This window comes from Folsomia candida, unplaced genomic scaffold (assembly GCF_002217175.1).
Source record: "Folsomia candida strain VU population unplaced genomic scaffold, ASM221717v1 Fcan01_Sc017, whole genome shotgun sequence".
NCBI classification, from domain to species: Eukaryota; Metazoa; Arthropoda; class Collembola; order Entomobryomorpha; family Isotomidae; genus Folsomia; species Folsomia candida.
The window spans coordinates 3061617-3078217 of record NW_019091209.1 but is presented as its reverse complement, the minus strand read 5'-3'; the positions used below and the strand labels follow the sequence as shown (position 1 = coordinate 3078217).

General features: G+C 37.3%; 3 protein-coding genes and 1 long non-coding RNA gene across 6 annotated transcripts; 1 reads left to right on the top strand and 3 right to left on the bottom strand.

Moving 5' to 3' along the window:
• The first annotated feature begins 537 nt into the window (after positions 1 to 537).
• On the top strand, positions 538 to 1256 carry LOC118437948. The gene is made up of 2 exons (XR_004836502.1): positions 538 to 819; positions 892 to 1256. It is a non-coding gene; the product is annotated as an uncharacterized LOC118437948 (long non-coding RNA).
• A 44-nt stretch (positions 1257 to 1300) lies between these two features.
• Positions 1301 to 3782, bottom strand: LOC110856982 (clumping factor B). 2 transcript variants are annotated; one of them, XM_035857542.1, is made up of 6 exons: positions 3074 to 3782; positions 2931 to 2975; positions 2487 to 2735; positions 2222 to 2416; positions 1676 to 2113; positions 1301 to 1615 (listed from the first exon to the last, which is right to left on the bottom strand). In XM_035857542.1, the coding sequence occupies exons 2-6, from the start codon at positions 2931 to 2933 to the stop codon at positions 1478 to 1480; spliced, it is 1023 nt and encodes a 340-aa protein (XP_035713435.1). In that variant the 5' UTR covers positions 2934 to 2975; positions 3074 to 3782; the 3' UTR covers positions 1301 to 1477. The 2 variants fall into 2 exon arrangements, with proteins under 2 accessions (XP_035713435.1, XP_021961264.2); XM_022105572.2 differs by having other exon boundaries at positions 2931 to 3782.
• A 301-nt stretch (positions 3783 to 4083) lies between these two features.
• Positions 4084 to 5641, bottom strand: LOC110856981 (acidic leucine-rich nuclear phosphoprotein 32 family member B). The gene is made up of 6 exons (XM_022105571.2): positions 5487 to 5641; positions 5134 to 5319; positions 4923 to 5075; positions 4752 to 4851; positions 4513 to 4568; positions 4084 to 4432 (listed from the first exon to the last, which is right to left on the bottom strand). Exons 1-6 carry the CDS (start codon positions 5487 to 5489, stop codon positions 4184 to 4186), a joined length of 747 nt encoding a protein of 248 aa, XP_021961263.1. The 5' UTR covers positions 5490 to 5641; the 3' UTR covers positions 4084 to 4183.
• A 980-nt stretch (positions 5642 to 6621) lies between these two features.
• LOC110856762 (ELMO domain-containing protein 3) lies at positions 6622 to 11394 on the bottom strand. 2 transcript variants are annotated; one of them, XM_022105306.2, is made up of 8 exons: positions 9922 to 11394; positions 9085 to 9260; positions 8807 to 8975; positions 8564 to 8696; positions 8459 to 8476; positions 8257 to 8357; positions 7840 to 8179; positions 6622 to 7767 (listed from the first exon to the last, which is right to left on the bottom strand). In XM_022105306.2, the coding sequence occupies exons 2-8, from the start codon at positions 9228 to 9230 to the stop codon at positions 7574 to 7576; spliced, it is 1101 nt and encodes a 366-aa protein (XP_021960998.1). In that variant the 5' UTR covers positions 9231 to 9260; positions 9922 to 11394; the 3' UTR covers positions 6622 to 7573. The 2 variants fall into 2 exon arrangements, with proteins under 2 accessions (XP_021960998.1, XP_021960996.1); XM_022105304.2 differs by having other exon boundaries at positions 8807 to 8978; positions 9922 to 11391.
• Between the last annotated feature and the right edge of the window lie 5207 nt (positions 11395 to 16601).

Genomic DNA, 16601 nt, shown 5'->3' with positions numbered 1-16601 from the left:
AAAATAAAATAGATTATTTATGCATTTATGTATGTGCTACTTACTATCACAATTAATTCCATGTTGAACATATCTGAAATTCATTTTTTTCTAAATCAATTTTCCATCGATAAGATTAAACTTAATGCAATCAGACAGACGATGCCATGATATGGATGACGAACAGTTCAATCGGTATAATTCATTTCATGCCATAACTTTCAAAAGTATTCATATGCTAACAAAATGATTTTATAGTCGCATTCATAGTCAAAGTTGTGTCGTAAATTAGAAACATGATCGCACTTTATGGCGTCATAAATTAGAAATGCATGTAAAAATCTGCTCCGGCTGGAGGTTACTGGTTGGTAAAACTATTTATTGACTACTGTTCGATTTTTATACCACATACATGACATCAAGGTTTAGACATGCATGATTATGTACAAGTAGGTTTATTGTAGCGAATATTTAATCATTGTCACATGACGTGAGGTGCAAAATAATTGTACGGAAATTAGAGTTTGGTGGACATGTTATGCAAAATGAGACACATTTCGAGAACAGCGTCTCCTCCTCCTTCTTTGGAAAAAAATAGAATAAATATTCTGTAAATTTTCCAACGTTGTTTTGCACGAGGCATTAAAAGTGTGTCAATGCATAAATATTTAACACGAAGCAATCACATTGAGCCAGTGGTTGGTTGGTGGGTATAAACTGGTGACAGATTTTGCTACTGCTACTATTTATTTACTTCCCTTTCTGTTAGCGAGTTAATTTCATTTACTTATTTTATCGGTGGTGGTATGCAGTGTGCAGATACAGATTATTATGAATTTTGTATGTCGATACGAGTTGCATTCCTATCTCAAATTTTATAATGTTATTGTTTTTTTATCGATTTCCTTCCAGGAAAGAATGGAATGGCTGATTCATGATGTGGCACCAACGCCAAAGTAATGCGCACTTGTAGACAATAACAAACTACCTCATGTCTTACAAAGTCTAGAATGGCCTAGATAAATTATTGACAAATGTGTGATCAAGTAACATGAAAGAAGACAAGATTTTGTTCAAGTCGTTATCGAAATTGAGCAGCTATATGATTTGATTATTCAGATGAATGCTGTTTCCGGAGGGTTCAAAGTCGAAGAGAATTATGCAGAGATTTTCATGCAAAATGAAATAGACTCCGGTATGATGGTAGTATGTAGGATGGATGTTAAGTATAAATTAAATCAGTGATAAGAAATATATTGGAGACATTCACATTTTAATGAAAAGTTTTGACTGCATTTTTAATTTTTTGAGAAATTTGATATTTAATGATTCATTTATGGTGGTTCAAACATACACAGCTTCCAATAAAAAAAATATAAATACAAGTAGATATGTGATTTTAAAAGTACAAAAGTACATATGGATTAGACCCTTAAGGTTCATAATATTCAAAATTTACTCGTAATACTTTTAAATTAAAGAGACTCAGACCATAAGTTTAAATCGCGTTCCGTAAGGAAAAGGGGGAATGAGCTGGTGACGATGGCGGAGAATCATCTGCCAAATCAATAACTTCCTCCAACTCCTCCACGTCGGATGAAGGGGGCTCGGAGGAGGCTGTGACGGGGACCTGAACCTGCATTCAAATTATGCATTCAAATAATTACTCATAAAACTAAAAATAATGCTGGTCTACCTCTCCGATGGAGTCACGCAAGATTATCTTTTCCACCTGGACTTCATCGTCATCGTTGGAATTGGGTATTTCGAGGATCTGATCATTGAACTTGTTATCATCGGGAATTTGATCATTGACCATGTGATCACCGGGTACTTGATCATCAGACGCATCAGACGCATCAGCCTCATCAGACGCATCATACGCATCAGACGCATCAGACGCATCAGATGCATCAGACGCATCAGACGCATCAGCCCTAAGTTCATCCGCAATTTGTTCTTCCAACCAGTCCATGTACCCGGACAAGTCTGACACGTCAGACGCGTCAAGCAATTCTGACTCATCCAACTTGTCTGGCGCGTCCGGTGAGTCGTCATCGGAAGACGAGTCTATTTGGATAACGTTTTCTACAGGCGGAGGAATCGGTTCATGCGTGGGAGGAGCTACACTGGCCTGCATTCAAATTAGCAGCTCATTATAGTACGCATTGAAATAATAGCTCATAATACATTACAAGAATAATAATGACAACTAAAGATGACAAGTTTGTTTCTTATTGACCTCGACAATTGCTGGCTGATGGGGTGGCGCACTATCAACGGGCCCCATGTAATCTATCGTAGGCATCCTACGAAATATTTCACCTGGTTGAAATACTCGTGGTGGTGTAGGTGTCCTCCGTAAGTAAGGGTGGTTAATTACATGAATCGCGTTTGTTTGTCGCCCATTTTTGTATGTATTTCTCCATTTTGAGATCTAAAAGGAATACAACGTATGTAAATTAACACAATAGTTGCAAACAATTTGAAAATTGCAGTCTAGTTACCGTCTGGGTAACACTCCGTATTTCATCTTCCATGCGACCCCCCCGAACGCAGTATAGTCTCGGATCTAATGTAATGTTGAAAAGTTTTCGAAATTCCCTGTACCAATTTTCCCGACAGTCAACTTCAACGACTTGACCATTCATGGCCTTTAGCTCTTCGAACCCCTTCGTCCACACCTTCACCTTGATAATGTGCTGGTCGTCCTCGTCAAGCTTCCGCTTCCCAGCTCTGCTCGTGCCAGCTTGAGCCTGAAATCATACCACGAAATTAAGAAAGAAATACATCCCCCACTACCAATGCAAGCATTCATTAGAAAACAAATCAACAGTCACTAATTAAAACTGCCATGAATGAACCCTTAAACTGGACTAGAGCATGATATTAATTAATATTAATTAATTACTAAGTAAAAAAAACTCAAGGAGCAAAAAATGAATTCTCACCATGTTCAGTTTGTCAAGATTTTTAACCTTGTGCTGCTGGAACACCTAGAAATGTATGACGAAGTCAGGGCTTATCGACGACGAGGAAGGGATAGGACAAAAAAAATTATCAAAGAACAATTAAATTCTTCTCCTGCACCCACGTTGCAAAAAAATTGTGATGGCGGACGCTGATACCCGGTAGGAGGCTGATGCAAACCGAAAAGTTGTAAAATGCGAAAATGATCTGAAAGATAGCAGCATTGGCGAGGTAGAGATTTGTTCACGAAAGAAGGTGAGATTTTCTGCAAGCGGAGTGAATACAATGTCTCAAAGACGTGAACATTTTATTTCGCTGCGCTGCTGCTGCTGGACAAAATCCACGAAAATCCATGAAGGATTTTGCTGGATGGATATTTTTTTATATAGTTGAATGCCTGGTGGTATCAAATATTAAGTAACCACACCCCCGGAAATTGGGTATGGTTTGGTAAATAGTAACCCCATCATGCCAGTAGTTTAGGGTAAAAATGTCCCATTATTTTGGCCCACTAAAGAGAAAAATCATTATTTTGAGACGAAAAGTCTGAACAAAATTATTAATTTGGTTGCATATTTCGAGCTGATTTTATCCTCTTCATTCAATGCGTGGATTTAATTATTTATTCAATCTCAAACTTTTGAGTAGTTGACAATCATCTATCGGCAAGTTTCTTTCTTTCGGTTGGCATATCTCCAAATTCATGAACGTATTTATTTGCATAGGTACATGGAATTATTACTTAAGAGTAATAATAATATTGTTGATACGCAAATTGAATGGTTGGGTTTTATCATGGGCATAATAAATGCTTTGAAGTACTTATTCATCACATGCAGACGCCTTGTTTTATCAAATTTCAGTATCCGAGTGTCAAATAACGTCTGGCTGGATTCCTCCAGCTCGAACAAATGAGAGAGAAAGAAATGCAGTGAATAAATAATGGCCTCGTTCTCACGATTTACTTCGCGTCGGTTTACATATGTATTTACGTATGTGCAAATGACAATTATTGTTAAAGTTTTATGCATCATGACAAATGGTTATGCATGCCTATGAAAATTGTAAAGCTGAAAAACATGCCAGAAATAAATTGTAAAGTTGGAATAAAGTGAGAACCTGGATCAATTTTTAGATACAATTTTGGATATATTTATAAGCCATTTGATTTTGACACAACTCACAACAAAATAAATCTTCCCCCGAGTTATGCATAATGTCAGAATAAGAAAAATCAAGCATTTGAATTTTCAGAATCAGTAGCATTATCAGAATCATTGCCGTCTGACTCGGCATCATTTTCTTCAACAGCATTGCAGCAACGCAGATACAAGGCGTTATACCCCGTTGGCAAATATTCGGTCAGCATATTGTAAAAGATACTTAACACCTCCTCATTGAGCACTCGAGATGCAGGACAATCGACTTGGCGTCGTTCGGCAGCCGTGTTCAGTCCTTGTAAGGTGTCCCTTATCTCGTTTCCCTGTAAGAAAAGAGGGTGAAAATTTTTTAAAACGAGGAGCTTTTCAGAAGGTAGGAACAAAATGGTAATGCGATCATGACCTGCTGAGTGGAGATAGTGGTTTCTAGTCGGAAGACGAGAGACATCTTTTGACGAGCTGGAATTAAATAAAAGACTGGGTCATTACCAAAGTTTAGTGGGGGTAAATGTTGCGGTGGTAGTAAAAAGTGGCCGTGGGGACATCTGGGGACACTAATATTGTAGGATAGAAGAGAGGTGGGGACATTGTCCCTCTGTCCCCACACTTCCGCGGGGCACTGGTAATAAATGAAGTACTTACTCTGTCCTGGGACATCATCGTCGTCGACTGATTCTTCTTTCTGCTGTTGCTGCACCTCTTGCCCCTCCTCCTCCCCTTCCCCTTCCTCTTCCTCTGACATCTGGTTAAAATAAGATCAGTAAATCGGACAGATTTAACAACTCAGTTAGCTCGTCTTTAGCACGGACTTACCACTATGACTTCCGTACTTTCATCATCATTCATGACGACATTCATCTCCGCGTCCTCCTCGTCGTCGTCGTCGTCGTCCTCCTCCTCCTCCTCAATCGGTTCATCAAATGAGAACGAGGCTGACGACAACATGCTGTCAGAATCGTCGGGAAACTGGAATCAAATTAAAATGAATTCATGCTTTAAATTTATGATATAATTAGCAATTTACCCGAGCACTCTGGCTCCTTGAATGTTCCGGTAGGTCGACAACCCCAATATTCCGAAACGGCCGGTTTGAAATTCGACGACATGGTTTCACCACTTTGGTCACGAAGTGTATGGTTCCACGAGTTACCTTGAGGTTCGTGATGTTTTCCGTTGTCGCCAGAATCATTTCGTTAGAGCTGTCTTCGGCCTATTAATTAATTAATTACCAAGAATTAGTTCTCTGTTATAGAATTTTTTAGAAATAATGTCCAACAATTTGAGGTCACAAATAGAAAACTAAACAGTTATCATTGAAATATGAGTAGAGTAGAGTACATGTAATGGCTAAGTGATAATGTTGCTAAGCGATTTTACCATGTTATCCAAATAGCTTTGCGAACAAAGAACCTTCTGGAGAGTGTTCAATAAATAATCGGGAGCGATTGCCTTTCTTCTGCAAATATCCGAAACAGAATGAGCCGTGGAAGCCCGAAGCTTGTCCTTTCTTAACCTTCGTTGTTTAACTTAACTTTCTGGGTGACGCTTAGTTAGTCACAATTAACCAATAGAAATGCAACAATGCTATTGCTGGGGTTTCGTTAGGGGAGTGTAAGTTTGCATATTTCTATTTTTACTTCTTCTTCACATACGTGAAGTTTATAAAAATTTACTTTAATGCCTATTGTCTAAGAACAATAAGGAAAACGAAGCTTACATATGTAATCAATATCATTCATGTAATGAGTGAACAAACAACGGTTAAAAACAATGGTATAAACGAAAATGTTTATAAATTATGGCTCCAAAAGGCTCCAAAAGCAATAAATGCTTCTGTTTTATAAATACGTGGCAGGAAATTGATTTGATCTTGCATTTCTTAAAAATTTTATCCACTGAAGAAGAGAGATGATATATGACATTTTTTTATGTCATGATGAAAACATGGAAGAGAGATAACAGAAGGAGGATGATACCGTAATTTCAAGGATATTGCATTACCATGATCTTTGCTTTACAGAATTTCAAGCAGAAAAAAGCTCTTGGCCGATGTAAAATTGGAGAGAAAGCGAGCAGAGGACACAATGGAGAGCCGGGATCTTGTTCTCGGGACAAGAAAGGAGGAAGGAAAGCATGCCAAAAAAAACAGGAGGAAGATTCTCATAGATTGAAATGTTCCAGTTGAGTGAAACGTGGCTGACATATTCGTTCTCGGCTGCATTGCATTGATTCTCGATTTTCAGGTCCGGAATTCAATCGCACATCATATCGCACATAATAACACAATGGAAGAAGCAAGGTTGAAGGTTCGGGTGAAGAATTTGATACAGAAACATGCATATTTGGTGAATTTTTAGACGGGGACACGAGAAATGGCCACGAAAAAGGTCATTTCGGAGTTCATTTGTAATATGCATAGTTCAGCATCCAGCAATTATTATTCGACCCGGACTACAGGTCAAAATATTTATGAAACGAAATAAAATTGCAAAAAAATAAGTTTGTACCATAATTCTTTTTCAATTCGCAACGTAAAAGTTTATTTGTTTTTCACATAAATTTATAACCATTATTAAATGTCTAGGAACAATTAGGGGAATAAGCGTAATCATTCATGTATCAATGTGTATTATGTAATAATTGAATAGTAGCTAAGAACAATGGTACAAATTAAAATTTAAGAAAGGCAATAAAATTAAGAGAAATCCAATTTGAAAGTACATCCATTCCATTATAAATTGAATTAAACATGTAAACTCTAAAAATATAACAAGAAGTTTTTGTATGTGATTATACATAGTTTTGAACATTGGATAATTTTCATTTTTTAAAAAAAGCCTCTGGGATCTAATTATGTTACCCATTCCTATAAATATGATTGCATAACGCAGGTAGCATGTGCAATTATTATATTAAGTAGTCAAAATATGCCAATAAAATAATTGTGGACAAAAGTCACTAATATTTTTCTATCACAAATTGATCACAAGGTTGACACTTCAGACATTCGATTGGTGTCGTTCATGTATTTAAAAATGGTTGTAATAATTACTACTTTCCGACTTTCCTCTAGCATGGATTTAATTATGATGTTGCTTTTTTAAAGAGCAAATTATGATTATTCTTAAATATACCTTTTCAAGTTGAATAAAAATATGGGGACATTTCATCCAAAATATCGAAAAGAAAAAAAAAGATGAGGCGTGTGAAGTGTTTTTTTAACTTTGTTACTACTGCTTACTACATGATATTTAGATCGTGTTTAATTATTGTGAGCAAAATTACTGAGATCTGGGTTGTATATATGATGTAACACTCGGGATTGAGAAAATTCTTGGCTTAAATCTAATTTAAAATATTTCATCTCACTATATAAATAAATAAACCGAGAAATTTTGATGATGACGTGCTAGACTTCGGTAGGTTCTTGTGTACTGGTTGTTAGGTTATGAGTACAATAATTTTCATATGAATACTTCTAACGATGGTTTGGTAAGGTCGAGCCATGATAAGTTGGTCTCATCGTGAGACTCTTGAATTTTCTTCTTTTTCCCTTTTCTTCGTTGATGCTGAGAAACGACTATTCCAAATTGACTTATGTACTCGTAAAGTCGCTCAAATGTTTTCTTTGGGTGAGTTCTGCACCACTTTTCAACAGCTAAACACACACAAAAATAAGTTGTGAGTACATGTAAAAATGTTGTCTTTTCTTCCGTAAGTAGTTATTTACCTTTCAGTAAGTAACAAGAGTCGTGGATCGTCATCCTCTTGTCCTTCCATTTCCGATAAATTCGATACATAATTGCCAAATAGAATTGGTTCACGACGAAAATTGCACTCCCCTCCTTGTGACAGAACCTGTTGAGCAGACCATCCCGGAAGGCGTCCAACGTCATCTTGGTCACGTTCAGACTCAGCACGGCCAGAGGGAATTGGTGGATTGGGTGTCGAGAAAGCTCAAATATTTCTGGGGCAAGGGTCTCCTTCGTCTCTTGAGATGAACTAAGGTACAACATTTGTAAAGCTCCGAACATTCCGACCCCTCTCAAATCGCTTGCTGGATCTTGACCCTGAGGAAATCGAAACGATCATGTTTTTAAATAAGCAAATTACGTATGAAACATGGTTGCCAAATAGTTTTACAAACCTGAAATCCAATCTCCTCCCAATGATTTCCATACCGTGGACAAGCAGGTTTCTTGGTCATAAAGACATAGATACTTTGAAGGACTCTGCGATGGACACTGCCTGTTCAAAAGAGAATGAATGTATGTAGACCTGAATGTGATGTGGAGTATGTATAAATAAATTTAAATATGTAAGTATATTTTCCGATGGGCGTAACTTACTCTCATTGATCATAGGACCTGCACAAAATAAATTGTATTTTAAAATAAATGATGTTATCCATTCAATAATTTAAATCTAAATTTGTAAATCTATGAAATGCTTACATGATGTTATAGAGAAAATTAGATCTCTCTCCGGTATCAGGGCAGAGACGAGAGGTATCGCTCCAACCACAAGATTTTGCAATTTACACCTCAATTTCCCATTCGAAGGTCTTCTGTCCTCTATTCTTTGTTGCTGTTGAACACAATAGGAATTACATATTATTATACTTATTAAATTCAACCATGTACAGTGGCTAATTTAAGTAATAAATAGTTTAACATGCATCTAAAATGCCCACTAACCCTGTACGTTGAAAGGTCACAAGTTTGAAAGTATGACCACGCCTCTGAAAAATTAATCGGGATGGCGTTGCTACACTCGAAATTTATGCTTTGCTTAAAGCTCATAACATCCGGTGTTGATCTCCACTCAAAGTCAGAATCTTGTGACCCTCCTCCATCTCGTCTGCGACTGCTAAAAATTAATCGACCATAAAATTAGTTTGGGAAATGAAGACAAAAGTTTAAATTGTTTGTGCGGTGGGCAGGAAATGTATTCTTCTGTTAATGTGCATACTTACCTGTCATGTGTATCCAATGAGTCCACCGAAGCTGACAACTTCTTATCCCGAGCTGGCATACAGCTTAGATGAATGTCCTTTGTGAATTGTGTAATATTACTTTTCCGGCCACGATTCGCCATTTCTTTAAATCCAGAGGAGGTCATTTTTTATCGTCCTCCAATCCAAGACTATCTCTGCAAATGTTAACGTAACTTTTTATTAACGAAAGTATTGGTTCCAATGTCATCATCAATAAAACGCCACGCCATGTGACACTGCGACATTAATTATGTAAATGACACCCGTATTTTTCAGGATAAATCGATCCCTCCTAATTATTAATTCTCTCTCTCTAGCTTTCTTTTGACAGATCGGAATTAGAATGCAACTCGATAATTGACATTTGGTCGTGGAAGAAGAATAATCGATAATCAACACGCGTCCACAACAGAAATTGTTATTCTTGACGTGCCTGCACTAACTAACTAACGATTATACCCACCTCGAGCCCGATTATATTTACCACTTATTTACACACATGTATTCCCATTACACTACTCGCACTATCTAATTGTCACCTAATAAATGGATACTTAGTTCCGCCACGGGCTTGTCACCCTTGGCTGATTTTATAATAAGCGTACCGTACAAATCAGTCTATAAAAATCAAACGCATCACGAAACAACCTTCACCTTCATCCTCTCACTCTCTATTGTTTCCCAACAATTAACAATCTGAACAGTAAAATGTCACTCTAATTATCCTATCTTCTCGCCATCTAAATCAGAACTTCTACTCTTCTACTGATATTTTTTACTTTTACAATTCCAAAACGTATCGTTCATTACACTCACCCTGAAATGTTCCAACTATTCCTCAAGACCAACTGGGAGGAAGAAGGGTCCTCTTTTTGAACTTTTTTCCATCTTTCCCAACACCATCACATTATTATTTCAGAATTAATACCCTTCTCCTCCACGACCGGAGGAATCTTCTCTTCTTTCGTAAATAATTTAGCAGTTGATCAGCCAGCCAGGCAAGAAGCACTTTCACACAAGATGAAGATACTAAACTCTAATAAAAACCAACCGCAAATTCCTCAGCAACATAAACGACGACCGTTTCGTTTCATTCACTTCTTGTTTTTTCACTACTTTTGCCAACTACCAACTTTTGCCAATCCAATCGCCGATTATGTTATGTTATGTTATGTGAAGAAGAAGAAGGCAAGCAACTTTCAGCAACAATAATAATATCGATTCGCACAACAAAAGTATTGATTTTCTTGCTGCCTTTCGTTCGTCGTTCACTGAATTAATGTAATATTACTGCCAACCAATTCGCAATCATCGTCCGTCATGCAACTCTAATAAGTATAACCTCCACTACTCCTCTGTTGAAGTCTTTATCGATTGTGCAGAGTACAGTTTGTTTATTTATTAAGGCAGGCAGATTATTTCAACAAGTGGTGATGATGATATTATTTGAGCTTCACACCAACCAATTGAGCAAATATATTCAAATTACTGTATCACCACACCTATTTATTTTCCGTATTGCACACATTCACTAATAAACAGGCACCCAGTTTAGTTTATTTGGCCTTCTTCCCACACAACCAGGACTAATAAGCATACAGGGAAATTAATCCCCTTTAAAGGAATGCCACAACATTTATATATTGCAAAAATATTAGCGATAATTGTGTCGTAGGAAGGCAGCAATGTGAGTGAATGAAAAGTGGAGAGGAAGGAAACGACGACGTCCACGACGACGAAATATGTATCATCAAAGCCGACGAGAGAGATGGCTGGGTCGGAATTTGTATAGAGTTTGTCTCGTTAGAAAAAAGTTCTGGTTCTCAAGAAGCTAATAAAATATCCTGCTTCGTATTAACGTAACCACTTTGCACAAACCAGAAGCAGCTTTACCAACCTCTCTTTGAGCTCCTCTTTTTGTGGCGATGATAATTGTTTTCTTGGTCTATATTCTAATTCCTTTACTTTTCACCCACAAATACCTATTAACTTAACGTGCAAATGCTTAAATAATAACGTCCGCTACAACATTTCTAATCACATCTCAACTCAAGCACACCTTTCCTTCCTTCCTCCTTTGTGTGTGAAAGAAGAAGTGAGATGAATTGAATAACGTGCTTGATCTTGAGCCGAAGAAGGAGGAGGACTGGTTGGTGTGCGTAGAATGCGTAAGTTTTACAAAAAAGAGCCGAATATAAGAATTCGAATTCCAGATGCAGTCCGTCTGGAATGGCAGAAGGCTAAATTGTAACTGAGAAAAGTGGACTTTTTGATGTTTAAGGAATGAGCTGCTGCTGCTTCTTCTTCTTTTAAATAAAGAAACCTTTCATAGAAAGTGAGAGAAATATTTCAAGTCTCACTACGACTTCCACCAACCAGCCCCAGATACATGTACATACACGGCATGGCATTGTTTGTTCCGGAGCAGTTGGTTCATATACTACTGATTCAAAAGGAGTCCTTAGGAAAGGGATGATGGTAATGTTTTATATATAGCCAGCCAGCAAAGCAATGCCCATTGTTACCGGGGCGATGATGAGGACGACGCTTCTCTACATACACGATATGTACAAGCTCATGAAGACTCTTCCTCTTTTTCTTTACCTTTGTGTTAGCACCATTTATTCACTACTTTGAAGAAACGACCAAGTCACTCAAGTGCCCAGGCAGTCGAAATGCAGCATGTTTGCTTTAGGCTTCCTCCTTCAGCCCTCGAGGCAGCTTTGAAGCCTTCCAGAGAGTACAATACGTACCTACGTAGTCAGGCAGTCACTTCTCGCTTCATTGTGCAGCTTGAGGCGTGTAATTGAACAATGATAGGAGCACGTAACGTACGTAATGTAATGCCATTTGAGCAGATCCAATCCATCGTCTGAAAAAGGATCATCGAGATGCCCATCATAACTCAAACCTTTGTTTCTACTTGACAAATTCGAATCTCTCCAATTTTACACTCGCCAGGGAATTGGTGACCCACTGGCTCCCGGACTCGTGTGGGCAGCAGCAGCAGCGTTGTATTATTATCATCATCGTCATGCTGCAGAGAGACCTGGTTTATTTTGATGAGCTGCCATTCCATCCAATCCACACACTTTTGGTCGACAGGAGAGAGGCGCAAATTGATTCTAAATAGATGATCTCTGTTTGATCATCAATCTGCTGTAGAGAGGAAGTAGTGGTCTGGTCAGTCAGGATGTTGGCGATTATTTATAATCCAACGTGTTTTATTCGAGCAGAGAAGACTTAAACAAAGACATTCTTCTCTCACATACATGAAAGTACGAGATGAGAGTTTGAAAAAAACGTTGGAAGTGATATACGAGCATTTCAAGGCTGAATTATACTTACATACATGACCATATTGTAGTCCTGCCCTGGTCAATCCGACCGATGAGTTTGGTCGGTTTCTCATATTATTAGGTAGGTTGCGAGTTAGCGGAAGTTCACGTAAACGCTAACGTAAACGTAAAATTTTGCTTCCCGCCACTGTTCGGCGGCGCCCATTTAAGGTTTACGTGAATTTTCTTTACGTTCACGTTATTTTGGACGTTAAATCAGCCCATTTAGCGTTCGTTTAACGTAACCACCCACGATTTACGTAAAGTTTTTTCACCATGCAAATTTAAGAAAAATGAACAACAGGCATGTATTTTTTGCGTTAATTATTGATAAATGCATTAAATATATGCTTATAATTAATTGAAGTGATATATAACTAATTGTGAAGCATTAAAACAAAAAGTAAACTGATAATTTCTCACGAAAGGATTAAAAAATGACGAGGCTTTAAGTTAAACTAACTAAATAAATCTTCTGTTGCTTTTGTAGCAGTTTGCAAATTAAGAAATTAATTAGTAATTATGTAATTTATTATAGTATTATTTATTAAAACAACGTCAAGCTTCGATGGAGGATAGGAAGTATGGAAAGTGAATGATATTACACAAAATGAAGAGCTGAAATAACAAAAGCATTATTTGAATTAATTAGAAACAAGTAAATTTATTGTTTATACAATACAGAAATAAAGCCTTAGTACATGGCATCTAGATTTTCTTATATACACAATTTCATGGAAAATATAAATAATGCTCAAGATCTGGCATTGCTTCACAAAAGTTATCCGAAGTTTGGCTGCCGTGATGAAAAATCCGTGACTGCAATGAGTAGGAGGAAAAAGTTACATCAAGTCGACGTATCTGTGAATGAAATAATTAACTGATTTAGTGAATTGACTTGCTCTAGATTGATAAAATATGATCCCCTTACCTGTTGGGATATGCAATCCTTAGAGTAATGCACAAAGGGTCTCCGCCGACAAGCAATCGCGCCCCGAAGTTTAAGGGCGCATTTAGGTTTCAAACTTATTTTGCAAAAGCGAAAGTTAAGGAAAAAGAACTCGTTCATCATTGAGTTTAATTAAAAAATTTTAATTCTTTTAATTGATTAATTTTAATTATTTGAAGGAAGAATGTCCTCTATTTCGAAGTCGGTCAATTCAGAGAGTAAATTTACTATTTGTTTTGAAAACACTGGCATTTCAAGCTAGTTTATAATAAGATAAATTAAATAATTACAATAAGCAAAATATTGCACGAAGAATGTAAACAAACCATTGAAATGAAGTTCAAATTCAGCGCACAAGTTTACGTTCACGTTAATTCGCACACGCAAAATTCGTGCACCCCGTAAACGTAAACGTTAACGCCAAATTTTACGTTTACGTTAGCGTTTACGTGAACTCCCGCTAACTCGCAACCTACCTATTATTATTGGCTCCATCCAGCCGTTTGTTCCTAGAGGTGTAACTGATGAAAGGGTTTAAAACCCCGTCTCACTCACTCCTTCCGTAATGAATTTGGATACAAGAAAGAATAAGAAACACGGTGCCTGCCTTGTTAGCAGGAGGAGGAGGACGAGGATAAAAAATTACGAGGCCTTAAAATCTCCAAGAAGAAATGTAGATTCTTCTTGTGCATATGTATGTACATGACATGGTCTCAGTCCTTGAGTAGATCGTGAGTAAGCAGACACTTCGTATTTCAAAATTCAAACATCGAATCTCCAGAAGCAACATTAAATTTTCTTCTTTGGCTACGGGCAAACAACCCTCGGCCAGCCTGCAGACGTTTCGTTCTTTGCTTCCGTTCGACACGATTCGAATCTTGAAGAAATGTGATGCGAGACATGTCTTCTCCTTGTCTCGATAAATTTCTCGCAATGGGTTTTATACCTTCGTCGTCTCACCTTTCTCTCTGACATTTTCCAATAAAAATACATACGAAATCAAGTCACTCGGATTTTTGCTGGAGGAACAAGCAATCAAAAATTGTGGCAGAATTTAGAACAGATACAGCTTCGAGATGACATTATTATCGTCGTGTCGATCATTCGGATGAGATTCCTCGTTGATAGATTTATAAAAAAAAACACCTGCCTGCCTGCATAGCTGCAACGTGCTTGCCATGATTTTCAGAAAAAAATACCTTGTCCCTGGCCTGTCCCTGGCCATACATAAATACATATCTATCTATACAGCCAGGTTTTACTTCCAGAGATGCACACATTCATCTTGCTCAGGATCAGCTCGGGATATATATTTACCGTGAAGGAACTACTGGACTGGACTGGACTGGATGTAAGAGAATGACGGTTGGACATTAAATGGTCAAGATGCAGCAGCAGCAGCAAGCAGCCCATAAAACAACAAGCCGGTCCTTTCGTCCTCGTCATCTTGTCAGAGATAAAGACAATGCAGTTCATTTCTTTAATAGATTTTAAACCAGAGTGAGACAGACAGAGCAACTTCTTCTTTTCTCTTATGTAATGTTTTTATTTGGAGCATTATTTCATTCAATGTGTGTCGAGCTACTGCATCCTAACCAAAGCTTCATCCTGGGCATAGCATTTCGGAAAAAGGAATGCAAGTGCCTCGGCTTCCTTCATTAAACAAATAATTACATAAACCGATGTAACGAAAGGGTGAAACCTATCCGTCGTTGCCGACTATTTTGTACAAAATCTCTCTTTTCCCCCAAGAGGGGGTGCGGTCCAACCCCTCAAAACTTGTCCCAATCATTTTATCTATTCATTTCAACCGTTGTCTTAAATTTTCATAAAATTTTACATTTCCATTTTGTGTGGGGGTCGTGAACGCATCCACCAAGGTAAAAATTGTGTTAGAGCAAATTTAATCAAGTTTTTTTTTAAAATTACGATAAGAAAAATTGCAGCGCTTATGCAACTCGACTTTAAAGGAATATTCGATTCCCTGCTAATTAAGTCATATTTCTCATCGAAACCCATATTGCAGACGTAGCACACCTCTAGCAACTAATTACGCATCGAATGGTGCCAGAATGAAGTCTGTAGGTATTATGGGAAAGGTACAACCGTTTTTTGAATTAATTACTTTGTAACTCTATGAACATATCTGCCTGAAAGGTGTTTTATTTAACAAAACAATCAATCAAATAAGTGAAGAAGTAGATGGAGGAACTCAGTCACTGCACATGCACAAGAAGTGAGAAAGTATGCAGATACATAGCAGTCAGTCAGTGAATGTACAATGACAACAAGTGAGGAAGTAGATAACCTAGCATTCGAATAAATGAATATTAAATACAAATTCATTTTAATGTTGACGTACAACTTGTACAATTTACTTAACTCATGATACGAGAGCATTAAACTCGAAGTTATGACAATAATGTTTTATTTAGAGCACGAGTTGTACGTCAAGATAAAAATGCATTCATATTAAATGCATATATCCTATTTAAAAAGATCCAACATACACCTGTAAAAAATTTATTTTTTCAGTTTTTCAGCTATTTAAAAATAGATGGTAAAAAAACTAAAAACTAGCGTCAAAATTAGTATTTAAATTTCATGACCACACCCTCCGTAACGACGAGGGGTGTGCCTGCCAGCGACCATATTCAAACTTAACTCATCTCCGAAAATTGGGTGACGACCGACCGCATGTCGAAATTCAAAAGTTATCATAGATACAGACGGACAAGGCATTCCAATAAAAGGGGTCCACCTCACCCTTTAATAGCCTTCTTGAGATGATGCTTGTCTTAAAAATGTGTGAGAATCAATCTCCATTATGTATGGCTGGAGCCTTGATCAAGGTTACTTGTTGAATGAATTCCTTCCCAAGTATGTATTTAGCTACGTATGTACTTTTCAGGGTACAACTTTAGAATTAAAGATCTCGGGGATGAAAAAGAATAATAAATATCTCAGCATCCCTTTTAAAATCTTTTTTCGAAATCTATCCAAAAAAAACTCAACTCTGCAGGAGGAATTTATTTCTCACAGTCAGCCACAAAATCCACTTGGTAAAAATGTATGTACATGACCATAAATTCTTCCATTTTCTGACCTAAACAATTAACAGCTTGGTTGAGCAATTAGGCAAAATATTTATAAATACATGTGCGCATACACATTTTCATTCATATTCTTCCTCACACGATATTCGTGTC

Bases quoted from the DNA above. Each gene is read 5' to 3' on its own strand.
- LOC110856982 (XM_022105572.2), bottom strand. The intron at 2,114-2,221 runs GTCAATAAGAAA...ATTTGAATGCAG, and splicing joins ATCAGCCAGCAATTGTCGAG to GCCAGTGTAGCTCCTCCCAC. The intron at 1,616-1,675 runs GTAGACCAGCAT...ATTTGAATGCAG, and splicing joins TGCGTGACTCCATCGGAGAG to GTTCAGGTCCCCGTCACAGC.
- LOC110856981 (XM_022105571.2), bottom strand. The intron at 4,852-4,922 runs GTAAGTCCGTGC...TATTTTAACCAG, and splicing joins AAAGTACGGAAGTCATAGTG to ATGTCAGAGGAAGAGGAAGG. The intron at 4,569-4,751 runs GTAAGTACTTCA...ATTTAATTCCAG, and splicing joins CGATGATGTCCCAGGACAGA to CTCGTCAAAAGATGTCTCTC.
- LOC110856762 (XM_022105304.2), bottom strand. From the start codon at position 9,230: ATGACCTCCTCTGGATTTAAAGAAATGGCGAATCGTGGCCGGAAAAGT. The intron at 8,979-9,084 runs GTAAGTATGCAC...ATTAATTTTTAG, and splicing joins TCATTGGATACACATGACAG to CAGTCGCAGACGAGATGGAG. The intron at 8,180-8,256 runs GTTTGTAAAACT...CGATTTCCTCAG, and splicing joins GGGAGGAGATTGGATTTCAG to GGTCAAGATCCAGCAAGCGA.